Source organism: Dendroctonus ponderosae, unplaced genomic scaffold (genome assembly GCF_020466585.1).
Source record: "Dendroctonus ponderosae isolate FM_Combo_2020 unplaced genomic scaffold, Dpon_F_20191213v2 Dpon_F_20191213_6, whole genome shotgun sequence".
In the NCBI taxonomy this organism is placed as follows: Eukaryota; Metazoa; Arthropoda; class Insecta; order Coleoptera; family Curculionidae; genus Dendroctonus; species Dendroctonus ponderosae.
Window position 1 is genome coordinate 8,517,088 of NW_026018814.1, and position 13,232 is coordinate 8,530,319.

General features: G+C 33.1%; 2 protein-coding genes across 18 annotated transcripts in view; one reads left to right on the forward strand and one right to left on the reverse strand.

The window, feature by feature from the left end:
* LOC109544980 (protein daughterless) overlaps positions 1 to 8,151 on the forward strand; it is a 48,442-nt gene extending 40,291 nt beyond the window's left edge. For 12 of the 17 annotated variants that reach the window (XM_019915414.2, XM_019915416.2, XM_019915415.2 and 9 more), the window contains 6 exons: positions 1,224 to 1,310; positions 1,854 to 1,952; positions 3,657 to 3,802; positions 3,885 to 4,009; positions 4,133 to 4,171; positions 4,240 to 8,151. In XM_019915414.2, coding sequence (XP_019770973.2) covers positions 1,224 to 1,310; positions 1,854 to 1,952; positions 3,657 to 3,802; positions 3,885 to 4,009; positions 4,133 to 4,171; positions 4,240 to 4,281 — 538 coding nt within the window. In that variant the 3' untranslated portion in view covers positions 4,282 to 8,151. The remainder of the gene's footprint in view (positions 1 to 1,223; positions 1,311 to 1,853; positions 1,953 to 3,656; positions 3,803 to 3,884; positions 4,010 to 4,132; positions 4,172 to 4,239) is intronic. The other 5 variants (XM_019915419.2, XM_019915421.2, XM_019915417.2 and 2 more) reach the window with 4 other exon arrangements.
* A 188-nt stretch (positions 8,152 to 8,339) lies between these two features.
* The window catches only part of LOC109544939 (extended synaptotagmin-2), a 10,435-nt gene continuing 5,542 nt past the window's right edge, over positions 8,340 to 13,232 (reverse strand). The window contains exons 4-20 of the mRNA XM_048667769.1: positions 12,460 to 12,501; positions 12,050 to 12,175; positions 11,922 to 11,998; positions 11,795 to 11,864; positions 11,600 to 11,736; positions 11,370 to 11,490; positions 11,116 to 11,274; positions 10,764 to 10,849; positions 10,564 to 10,702; positions 10,422 to 10,508; positions 10,053 to 10,218; positions 9,852 to 9,994; positions 9,565 to 9,794; positions 9,325 to 9,411; positions 9,034 to 9,130; positions 8,709 to 8,843; positions 8,340 to 8,648 (exon numbers count right to left, since the gene is read on the reverse strand). Coding sequence (XP_048523726.1) covers positions 8,562 to 8,648; positions 8,709 to 8,843; positions 9,034 to 9,130; positions 9,325 to 9,411; positions 9,565 to 9,794; positions 9,852 to 9,994; positions 10,053 to 10,218; positions 10,422 to 10,508; positions 10,564 to 10,702; positions 10,764 to 10,849; positions 11,116 to 11,274; positions 11,370 to 11,490; positions 11,600 to 11,736; positions 11,795 to 11,864; positions 11,922 to 11,998; positions 12,050 to 12,175; positions 12,460 to 12,501 — 1,989 coding nt within the window. The 3' untranslated portion in view covers positions 8,340 to 8,561. The remainder of the gene's footprint in view (positions 8,649 to 8,708; positions 8,844 to 9,033; positions 9,131 to 9,324; positions 9,412 to 9,564; positions 9,795 to 9,851; positions 9,995 to 10,052; positions 10,219 to 10,421; positions 10,509 to 10,563; positions 10,703 to 10,763; positions 10,850 to 11,115; positions 11,275 to 11,369; positions 11,491 to 11,599; positions 11,737 to 11,794; positions 11,865 to 11,921; positions 11,999 to 12,049; positions 12,176 to 12,459; positions 12,502 to 13,232) is intronic.

Genomic DNA, 13,232 nt, shown 5'->3' on the forward strand with positions numbered 1-13,232 from the left:
ATATCGTGCATTAAACCGCAAGGGTATACAGGGTCTTTCTCAGTAAGTGGTCCAAATACTCCACAGCTTAGCTGAAATTCAAATAATAAGTACATCAGTATCAGTAAGCTGCTTGACCTTCTGCTTATTCAGGAGTACCCTGTAATTTGAGTGTAATTCGCTCACTGGTGAAGGAGACTTAAGTAAAGGACCTGATCAAGTCGCCCATTCGCAAATGCGGAACCATTAAGTGGCGAATTGAAATCGCAACAGTTTCATGGATACAGGATTGAAGTTAATTGGCTAAAGTAGCTAAATGCAACATTCTGATGTTTTCAAATTTTTACTAAAAAAAGTGCAAGGATGTGTAAATTTGTTTAATATATTTTTTTGTTGAATAATTTAAATCAATGTTTCAGAGAAGAACACTAAATTTAGCATAACGCATACAGCACGCAAGAGGAACATTAACCATAAAAATATAACGTTTTTTAGACAGTAAATCATCTTTCTTTTGTTCAGATGAAAACACGAATGAATATTATGCGATAAATATTTCTTTCCAATAAATCCGGGCATTATGAGTCATTTTTTTAAATTAGATTTTCAAGTGCAAAGGTTCACAGGATCAGTAGCATTTAAAGAAGGATTTTAGACGCACATTTTTCTTAAGTAATTTGCTATTTCGCATGCCAATGGATAAATTTGAAAAAGAAAGAAATATAATTTTATTTGATCAAGCCTCAAGTGTTTGTAAAAACTAAGCATGCGTGGAAATTGTATAAATTGATTTTACGTTCTACAGATTTTGGCTATTTGAATGAAAGTAACATCAATCCTGTGCCCATTTAATTAGTTGACTAAGTATTATAATCTTTAATAAGTTATAAGCTAAGAAAATCACAGCAGAATTTGGGTTCAAAGGGTGCGTTTGCAACAAAACGTACATTTCAAACAATTCTTCTGTCGTCTTTTCTTCGCTTATCTATGCAAATTGGAGTGAAACCATCACAGATGCAATTCGTGGCATTCGCAGCATTTCTGAAAGTCAATGGATAGTTTCACTCTGTCTCTGATTACATATTGTTAATAATGTATAAAAAGAGTTTGCTCGAAAAGTTTATTATATAGCAATAGCTGGAGATTTTGGTTGATGAATCCACATCAGCTTTTCCTAGTACATTACAACGTGATATAGAAAAGTCGTACCTACCTTGAATGTTGTCTTTTCCATTTATCATTAGTAACACCGATGAAGACGAGAGCGAGGACTCGGGCAACAAGGCCGTACGCGAAAAAGAGCGTAGACAGGCCAATAACGTTCGTGAACGGTATGTAACAGTTACTAACTTATTCCCCTTAAGGCTCTTAGCATCTCAAAGATCACTTTAATTCATGAGAAATTGAACAATTTGATGATATTTGCGAAGAACTAGTTTTGAGAGTACCAGAGAGCCTTAAGTAAATATGTCCTCGTCACCCACTAGCTCCTGAAGTATTGTATAACCTGATTGATATTGTCTATTATTCCTAGGCCCATATTCACATTACAAATGTTACGTTTCGTTTTTTCTTATTTTTGTTTCGTTCACAAAATGATACCGTAACATTCGTTTTACGAATTTGGCCAGCGCATGTGTAGATTTTGTGATATATTTTTGTTGCTCTCGGCTAAAGAAATACATTCCCTGAATATGGGCCTACATACACTCAATTCCTCTATTGTTGTTAATTAATAATAAAGTGTCTGAAAGCGGCCGTCCAAGTCTAACATTAAGTAAGTGATCGTCTCTCCAAGTATCGCAAACATTTCGATGCAAGCTCTTTTTGAAGGAAACGATATATTAATTGCACAATAGTAAAAGTCGGAATAGTTGTTCCAGTGCTGATGAGACTGAGGACGGCGAGTTAGACCCCGACATTAAGGCACAGAGGGAAAAAGAGCGACGGCAAGCCAATAATGCAAGGGAAAGGTGGGATTTTGTTTCCATTTATCTTTTTCAAGATTTTCACTGTCGTTTCAGTGTATTGTGGCCTATATTCTTGCATGTGTTTCGATTTCGTATCATTAACACAACTATTTACTTCATTGCTTTGGTTAGACGAACAATCGTGCTTATTGGGCTATAAAGGGTGTCCCGAATTTGTTAGTCAACAATGATAGRGCTGAAAATMAGTCCARTACTTMATAATTATGAGATGGTTTATATGATGTTTGTGAAATGTTTAATAGAAARGTAGCTGATAGRCACTCGCCTTGAATCGAACTAAATTGAAAATTTATCAGAAATCGTTTTATTSTACAGGTACGGACAAAACTAACTTTTGTCATAAGTCTAAATACTAAAAATAGACCCATTGTTTTAAGTACTGATCTCTAATGGTGCGTCCAGACCTAACGAACCGACCTTGAGCCGCGGCAAATTTCTTCAAAAAGTTTCGTGGATCTATTCCATGGATCGTCTGTCACTGTTTTGACGAAACTCGAAGGAATTTTGCCKCTMCTGAGGATCGRCTCAGGCTYGGCTCGTCGGKACTAGACGGGCCATTAAATGCGCTTATTATAAAACATAAAAAGAACCGATACCGAGATTAAATATTGGAGGCAAARGACAAAAACGRCCTATTAATTTAWCGGTAATATAAGAAAAACACAGTTAACAAACAATTCAACAAAGTCTYATATTGTCAACCCCATCGCATTGGTCGAACATCAAACAATAATGAACCAGAAKTTGACCATAATAACGTACACATTTTAGWTTGTCAACCGCAATTATCAARRCCAAAGTGAATCAATTTTCATTAAAATCAATGACGGGGRAGTTTAGAAGGGACACCGAAAATTTAGACAAAGGTTACAGCAACCTTCTGCAAAAAAAATAAAAAATGATGAACATCGAACCACTGACTAAWCGAAAAAACCATTCGTTCGAGATATTTATAAGTACTTTTTGTTAATTGTGTTTTTCTTATATCAMCGTTAAATTATTATRTCTTTTTTGTCCTTTCTCTCTTGAGCGWTTCAATTTATATTTTTCGTTAATRACAACTAAGATTTAAGATATTTTAAGACWGAGTGAAACCACTCTGTTCGAAAGTCGAAACGTTGGCCCAAGAAAAATAGTTTTTTTTCTGCCACTATCTATTGACCCATTAAGCCAAACACCGAAACTAACATCTATCCCGTATTATTTGTTATATGTACATATACCATTTTTGTTGCAAAGAGTGTACCTGTACAATCAAAGRAATTCGGATAAATTATCAATTAAAAAAGACGAGTATCTATAGGCTACTTTTGYKGCAAAAATTTAGCAATTAAGAATAAATTWAATTTTTCAACTTGTCCATTCCATATCGGAAAAAATTACTGAACTTTTTTTCAGGTCTTTTGTACGCCCTATCACTGTTMATTGTTGACCAACAGTTTCGGGACTCCKGTATAAGAAAATTGTTTTGATTCAAGTGAACCATGTGCGTGTTAATATCAATACTGCSTCCAGATCATCAACAATATATTTTGTATAATGCCTCATTTCCCACATCTAGTTAAACTAATATCAATATCGGAACATCACACTTGTAGCATAATACAGCAAGTTAACACAGCTAACAAGCTAACACAGCAAGTTATTATTCGACTGTTTGCTAATCAATAGATCCTATTTGTATAGAATACGTATCCGAGACATCAATGAAGCGCTTAAAGAGCTTGGTCGGATGTGTATGGCACACCTCAAAACGGATAAGCCACAAACCAAGTTGGGTATCCTGAATATGGCTGTGGAAGTCATTATGACGTTAGAACAGCAAGTTCGTGGTAAGTAGAAATATAATCTACTTATTTGAGTATTGAATATTGAGCGTCTCAAATTAAAACGTTTTTCTTAATGCTCTTGTAGAGCGAAATTTAAATCCAAAGGCAGCTTGTTTGAAGCGACGAGAAGAAGAGAAAGCCGAAGACGGTCCTAAATTGGGGCCAGGACCTCACCATATGTTGTCGGGACCTCATTATCCCACATTACCGGTAAGAGCTCCGATTTGTTAGATAAAATTCAAACTCAGTTGCCTTGAAAACAAATGCCTAACTGATTTGTTTGATATTGCAAGGACGTTGTAATAAGTGACATAATAACGCATTTGTTTGCAGGACAACCTGTCAGATGACATAGATGTGAATTTCCAATTTGTAAGTCAAGTCCGAACCAGTTGAGAATGTAAAAGCGAATGTAAGCGGTGATTTTTGTTGTATTTTAGGGAGTACCTAGTAACCACAACGGACCCGGACAGCCCCAATAGCATTGCTAGTAGGGCCACTTTGCGCCGCGGTCTCTTTTTGCTACCTGATTGCCCGTTAAGGAAAAACGAAGAAACAAGATTGACGTTTTTAAAAACCCTTCCTTCTGACATCATTATTAATTGCCATTTATTATTTAATTAATATATGTTTTTATAATTAATTATTAAATCAATAATGATGATGATGATCGGAACAGGTGAGTATTAAAACTCATTTTCCCAGACGATTCAGAAGCTACCTATGGGTTTTTTTTTAATTGGATGGGGTTTATCGGAATTTAAACAAATTCTCTGTATTTTGCAATGCCGAGCAGCTTTTGTGTTTTGCTATCTACTTTATATGCTTTGCAGGGAAATGTCTTTTCTGTCCATTCACATGTGAGTAATTTACCACGATTATTCTGTTTGTGTCGAAGAAAAGACATTTCGCTCGATTGGTCCAATCATGCTTATATTTGGTTCGAGAAGTTCGAATGTGCCAAACTTTTAAAATACTCTCTATTAGTTTTATTGACTTATCTTAATAATTATTGTCATAGACAGCTACTTAATTTTTTTACGCACTGTATTACGGTTTGATCTCTTTAATTTTGCCATTTGTAGACAATTTTTATATTCCAGACATGACAATTTACCTGTTAGTTTTTAAGTTAAGCCCTGCTGAAAATAAGTTACTTAACTCTGTTAGTTTTTAAGGCTCGCACAAAATAAGGGGCTTTATCGATCAAACGTGTATATTACTTACATTGGAAGTTGATCGCTTAGAATGGAAAATAAGTTCACGCAAAGTTGTTGCTAGTTTTCCGTCAATTGATCCAAATAATAGAGGGTTATTGGTCAATAAGGGCAGGCAGTAATAAAAACATTTTGACATATACGCCTACGCAATTTAATGTAAAAAGTAAGAGATCACTTCATGACAACAGTGCATGGCGATAATTGTGCCGTGATGCTATTATCTAATTTATACCTTAAACCACAAGTTAAGATTTTTAACGTCCGCTTGCAGGTTTTAGCACATTTCTAATACTTTGAATCAGACGATTGTCTTTCAAAATGAACAAAAATAAAAATTCCAAGTTAAGGTTTACTATTCTTTCTTCTCCGAGTTCTCTTCACTTGCGCTCATCTTGACAGAGTCCAGAATTTCCTTTATTGAAACAATAAAGTGCTAGTGGAAAGCAATGACAAACTACCGCCATAAAGCCAATGCACTGATAACATAAGAAGTAACCTTTTTAATGCATGGCAGTATTTATAAATTCCAATAACTCTCTATTATTTTATATCAAAGTGGTTTTATCTTATATTAAAATAAATCAAACTTTGATATTGCATATTGCCAGGATTAGACTTGTGAAATTACTAAAAAGCGTTTAAATAGTTGAAACAAAAGTATACCGATCTATCTATTTACGATTACTATTATTTCTGATATTTCGGAATTTCGAGCATTAAAATTGTCTTATGCAGCTAACGGTTGGAATTATAGTATGATTTTGAGGGTAGAGCATGGATATCGTAATTGAGTATCTAAATCTACCAAATTGCACACAACTTTTGTAGGTGCTTAGAAGTAGATCCTAACAAAACAGCCATTTATCGATTTTTTTCTTAATGTTCCTTTGAATCCAAGACAAATGTTAGATTTTTACTGTGCCATTTTACAGCCCCGACTTAAGACGACTTTATTAAGAACATGTTTTGGGTGTGTCGCGATTTTTGTGCTTGCTGAATTATTCACGCAGATAAAATGTGCATCATTGGAGATGGCAAATTTGTATTTAACATAACTTGCATAATATTGTTTCTGGGAGGTAGCCCAGATTATGTGATAAAACGGTTTTTGTTATTATGATCAGATAAACACTGTATATATCAGGAATGTTGTATCGGTGTAGCTCAGCAGGTACAGAAGTCGCAATCACCAATAAAATTATTTATAAAATAAATAATTGCGACGAATAAGTCTTTGCGTGATAAAACCGACAAATTTACTTAAGAAACGCGTTCTCGAACCAGATATAGGTTGCGCCAGCGCCAGTATAGTATTTTTTTTGTTAAATATAAATTGTTGTAAATATAGTTTCTGAAGGTTCGCAATATAGTTTTATATTAATGAAAACCGACCGTCTTCTCCAACTTTTCTTTTTCTGAAATTCTAACTTTCTCTGCTCACAAAATTGGTCATCCTCTAAGGCTATGCCTATAGTTACTAATACTGAACTAATCGCGTAAATCTAGTCATAGCCTCAATCAATCAACAATGTAAGTTTTTATTGTATTGGGATGACCAAAATTGCACTTAAGCGAGAAAATTTTATATCTGACGAATGCGTACTTAATTGCTCTAATTAAGAGTAATAAATCAGACGTATTTAATTATTGCAGTTAACGAGTGGACTAGTTATTGTAGTCGACTTTCGGATTCATTTTTATGTGTTTACCGCAAACAGACTCACCAGTCTCACCGCAAACAGACTTAAAATTTGTTAAAATCAGTGATTGTAATTTTTTGTTTGATTTGAAATGCTTTTATAGATTTCACTAGAAACGCTGCTGCGGCCATAATAAGTCATGTTTAAAGATAGATGAAAAGTGAAATAATATTTTTACGAATAGTTCCGAAAGTGCTGCTTAAAGTACTCATATACAGGTTCCTAAATAATGTCTGAAATTAACTTGTGGAAGATCACAAAAAAATACTGTATTGGCAAGAATTTCCCCGGTGAGCATTACAAATCAAACTTACCCTGCTAATCAATTTACAGGATTAGGTTTACAACTGGTTTTAATATTATTATTAGCAGATAAGTCTTAATTTTTTCTATTAGGTTTATTTTTAAGTGAATCGTCTTACATCATTTGTATTTTTATCGATTTGTTTATTTTAGTTTTTAGCTATTTTATATTTATATATTCTTATTATATTTGATTTGCTGATGGTTGATAGTTCTGAATGCTAAGATGCGTGCCCTATGCTTAAACAGGGCATTAAAAATACTTAATTCACGAAGTATCTTATGTGTAAATCGTAAACATCATTCGTTTCATTTTATTTTGGCATACGCTCGCTTATATCATTTTGTGAAACTTTGATAGTTTCTCATTCCATTTTCTATATATTTATTTCTTTAATTGGCAGCAAGATGAATGGCGAATTGACACAACATGTAAAATATCAAAATATTTAGGAAAGCAGCCAAATGCAAGATTTGTTGAAACGAGAGAGTGGGGCAAGTCTTCGCGATTTGGAAAAACGTCTTCCAAAAATTTGAACAGTAAATGGTAAATGCTTAAAAAATATTGTTTTTGTTGCTCCATGAATTTAATTTGTTCTTTTCTAAATTGATTCACACAATATATTTGCCATTCACTGTGCAATGCATTGATTAAACTAACTTAGTGCAAAATGAACATTAATAGTTGATTGATTGTCCTGTTCCTGGTTTCTGTACTTTTCTCCGTTTAAGCAGCACCAAATGGAACAATTTTCCCTAGAGACTCACGAATCTCTGCACTGTGTGTCTTAAATGACAAATTGTCGCCCTAAAAGGGTTTCAAGAGAGCCCATGGGCCATTTTATATTCCCAAGTATATTTTTGTAGTCGAAACAATGTACGCCATTTAAGACACTCACGTCGCGACCGAGGACGGCGACTAGAACAAATTTGTAAAGCTTACCTTGACTTGTATAAACGTTTTACTGCGAATGTGTTTTAAGTATATAAAAAGTATATATGATTAAAATATTGTGTGATGAAAGGACAACTTAGATTATACAGTTGAAAACTTAGATTGTAAAATGATTATCAAACTCTATGTAATATACATAAGTACATAATATAATATGTGCCATTTTTCTTATGAGTTTGTGTTTTATTTCATCTTTTCATCAAGTTATTTAGTTTATAATCAATAGATATACTAGTTTATAAAATGATGGATGTCGAACTATCTAAAGGATATTTTGCATATATTTCTATGTCTACTCTTTTTCAAGTTTTTATTCTGTTTCATAGTGTTTATAAAAATATTTTGCATATATATACATAAAGTTACTTGTATGTGCCTGCTTTATTACGGTTTTTTAAATTAAAACATAACTAACTAAACTGATCTTATAACCCAAACAAAGTACACGCAATATACATGTAACAATGAAGATTTTGAGAAAGTACATACCTGTAGACTGAGGCTTATTATATTACAGTATATACTTATACTCCTTAATGCTGCTCTTTTCAGAAGCGCATCTTTCTTCCGAAACAAGATGGGCATCAATCGGAAACTTCTTCCTCTTGTAAATCGAACCAATCCCGAAGTAGAAATCCTGAGGCCTCGAGAATATCAAGATCGATGATTTTCTACAGGCAAAACGAAAAGATAAGATCTTAGTACCTCTTGAAGGTATTGGATTAAAATACCTGGCCGAGAATACTTGTGTGAAACAACTTCTTGTTCTTCACTGTAACTATCAGTCTGTGAGCGGGTAATTCGAAAACTGACAAGAGATATTCGAAGGTATGCTCGTACACTGGATCACACGAATCCAGCACAACCTGAAATAGAAATGGATTTGATAAAATTCTTAGTTTAAATATCTATATTTCTCATTAATCGTAATGTCATGGAGTTTTAATAATAAAATTGACAATACAAAAACCTCAGCCAGTCGCCATTCGTCAGGAAAAGTTTTTTCGCTGAACTTATAATGGGGATATAATTACTACATTTACTGTAAAAACTTACTTTTGTTCTGTGTTTAACTGGGCTAATCCCTGGTCCCTCCAAACGCAGTTTGACGTAGGGATCTGGAATATCGCCAGGATTCTTCAGCGGCAAATTGCTGTAAATATCAGGAATCAATACACAATAGCCATAACATAAATAATTCATTATTCAGAAAGACTGTTGAACGTCTCGAGAAATGCATAATGGCTTTTTTACATTCTTCCTAGTAATTGTATAAATAATACTAGATTTTGGTGGCAACAAAAATTTGATGATTTTTTTATTTAAACTATAATTTTCTTAACTTACGCGATCCGATGCACCGTTACCAGCAACTTTTGCCGCGTTCCACTGTAATCTAATGTCAGTTCTATTCTGCCTCGTTCTTCAGGCCGCCTAACAAAATTAAAAATAAAATAATTACACACAAGTTCTAAGAAATTGTATTGCTAGTTGTGAAAAGATTCTGTTAAATGTGGACATTTTAAAATACGCTCTTATCACTCAAACAAAATTAGTTTCAAAGATAAAATCCTGGTTGCAACTTACTGTACAAATGTGGACTTTTGGATCAATGAAGCATTACTAGCTGCTACTTCAGATTTCTGAAAAGCTTCTATTTGATCCGAATTGGATGTCGCTGAACTCAGAGGCTCAATATGTACAATTTCTTTTGGAGCTTTGTTGAAGGATTTTCGCCTTGAGACAGTTGATGGACAGTCATCTAAGTCAGAGTCTGAATCGGACTCTGTCGCTTCGAAAAGGGCGTTTTGCATAATCTAAGTTCGTAAAAAATGAGTATTCGTTTTTAATATATTCTGGATGTTAATACTCACTCTTAATTGCATTGAAAGTGTTAGTTTGCTCTCTGAATTCAGTTGCAATTGGAATTTCTCCTTGCTTATCTGCATCGATGGTTTATCACACAGATCCTTAATGTTGTATACCATTTTATCCAGCGTACTATCTGAATGTTTGTCTGAAATTGGAAATATATGATAGTAAATAAAATAAATGGTTTATATGAAACAACATACCCATAACAGTAATTATTAAGGAATCGGTTTCAGGATTTTTGACTAACAAATAAAATCCCTGTTCCCATGTGGGATCGCAAGTGTGTCTTCGTCTGCGACTTTTCGTTTGGTTATCTCCAACCGTTAAAATGATATAAGGATCAGGTTTTTTATAAAACTTTATTTTCTGTAAAAAAAACGTCGTTATCAATCAATTAAAACACACAACATTCACCAACGTACAGAGAATTTAAAAAATCTTGACTGATCTCATTTTTAGAGTAAAGGAATAAACGGCTTATTATGTTAGTGTAGTTATTAATATTCATTACTGATCAAGAGTTATGTGACACGAATTATTTCTACGAATGCTTCAAATAAGGAACTTACCGGTAAATTAATAGCTGAATCTACATATAAGGTGAGCAGGCCAGCATGGAGGTTTTCTGTTTTAAGAAGCTTCGTTTCTTGGGTGGCCTAAAAATATTGTTCTCAATTAGAAACACTACGAAATCGCCTACTTAATAGTTACCAAGTTTAGTGCGTTTAACTCAGAAGTAAGTCCCAGCCAACTGAACCTCAAGTGAATCTTTCCGTGTTTGACGTTTTCTAGATTGAACCACTGGTCGTTTTTCCCGGGTTTAATCACTTCAGAAATATCAACAGCGCCGCTAGAATATTAATATATTTGAACATCGAATTCTTTAGGAATCGCCCCCATTTACTTCTCACCTTCCCAAGAAATCGTCTTCTCTGAATTCATCCTGATCAAATAGCTTGAAGTATAATTGTTGAGCTTCAGGATCCAAAATAATAAACTGCAATATTACACACAAAATCAAATCGTGTAAACCAGATATAGAAAAACGACGTTTTTGTGGACAATCTATAAAGCCAAGCGTTTCAGGGCTGAAATATTAATTTGCTTAATTTGTAATGTTTTCTTTTGGAAAAGGAAACATTGTTTTAGGTCACATCGGGTAAAAGTAAATGTTGAGTATCTATTTACAGAAAAATGAAGAATCTATTATTTAAAACCCTTGTTAATTCTCAATAAATTTATATGGTATTTTGTTTTAAATACCTCACAATAATAATCCCATTGTGGATTCAAGTCTCTTTTTATAACTTGCGTTTTTAATTCTTGAGCGCCAACATGTAGAATCACGTAAGGATCCGATTTTCCTGTTACATCCTTCTTTTCCAAGTCCCGCGCTTCAAATACGTGAACTCTCAAGACACCCTATGAAAACCGAAAATTATTGATTTTGTTTAAATAAATTACCTTTTTAAAGCCAATTTAAATGTTCCAACATAGTATTATTATAAATCGCTTACCGCTGGTTCGATCGATTTCAGTTCGGCAGCCTCGATGGCTTTCGAAAAACGCTTCGTTATCTTGTTTGGAAATACCAGTTTTTTCTTAATAATTTCTTCTATTTTTTGTCGAACCAAATAACTGAAAAATGTATTCGTTGACTGACTAGATGCGAAAAAGTGATTTATATATTATGAATATCTAACGAATTTTTATAGAACTAATTATTAGAATTTTCGTTCGTACCTACCTAAATCCTGGAATGCCTGTGATTCCTTCCAATTCGAATTCAATGTCGGGAACATTAAGAAAAAATATCTGAATTCCTCCTATGACGGGCATTTTAAAAAGCAGTGGCTTCAGGACAACTCTTATTTCGACCCCCATCTGAAGAGATACATTTTTGAGCATTTAAGGGTTTGTATGTCCAATGTTAAGACTTTACCTGAAAATCCTTTATGGTTCCAATTTGAGCTCCAGACATGGAAAAATTAACATCGCAGTCGCCGTCATAACTAAAACAACACTCCTAAAATCCCCAATATTCGCGGGTATTTAGTAGTCTGACTTACAACACTTCAAAGTCTATAACAATGGAATCTTTAGCTACTGATTGGTTGTAGACTTTAATTCCGTCAATTTTCGGGGGCTGAAAAGTGCAATAGTTGATAAAAAATGTAAACTAATTTTAGTTACCAACCGAACTGCCGAAGTCGATGTCCTCAAAGCGAAAGGAGTCAAACTTCTTCCTAATGTTAGTCTGAATTTTACCTCTGCAGTATTTCACAATATAATTGTTTAAATTTGGCCATAGTTGAGATATTATCTGAAATATCCATCAAAAACAGTTAAACTCACATTAAACACATTTTTTCAATAAGTTAAACTTACTTAAATTATATTTTTATTTATTTCTTATTTAGTCCTAAAATGAACAATATTGCAGCAAAAATCATACAAATCTACTGTTTTGCTAAAGCAAAAATAGTTTTTTACGACGGCGCAACTACAAATTTCACTACAGAATGTTTAAAGACTATTCAAGCAGATATAAGTCTTCTTTAATTAAATACAAAATAAGTATTATATTATTAGCTTTGATAAACTTACGTCGTTTAACCACTCAGCTCGTTCTCTGTCCGGGAAATTTACCTAAAAATAAATGTATTTGTAATTGATTGAATCTAATTTCATTGGCGATTACTAGTAAAAAAATTCAAAAAGCTAACAAAACATTTCAGGTGGATTTTTAAATACATTAAAGGAAATATTCTATTGTAACAGATAAGCTATTTTATAACTCAATTTACAAATGTTTTTCATAAACTGATGAGTGTTTTTTCAACGCCTAATTTGATGCTAAATATATTTGGTATATTACTATTTATTATTATTATAATTGCATATGTTTAATATGTAAAGTACCTGATCTTTACGAAGGCGATTTTTAATAAAAACAACCAAAGTTTTAAATTGTCTTGTAAAGCCATATAATTTTTTAAACAAGTATTAATGAATAAATTCATTTATTCAATGAATAAATTCAAACTACACTCAAGTTTCTTTAGTATGGTTTCAATATGAATTTAAGATTTTTCGTTGCATGTTGAAATAACAAATTAAACAATTTGTACATAAGTTCTATATTGTTGAGGCGGATTCATTTTTTACAAACGTCTTGTTGGGTATTTCGCCTCAAAAATTTTTGTCTTTAAAAAAGACAGAATTTTCTCAATTAAGGAAGTAATTAATTAATTATTAATTAATTTAAAGTAATTTTTCAAATTTATTTCTTTACTAATTGGAATTTTCTCTTACAGCTTGAGCCTAAGTGTGTCGCAGGATACCCTCTAGGTGATAGTTCTTGATTACTTTTTGATAAA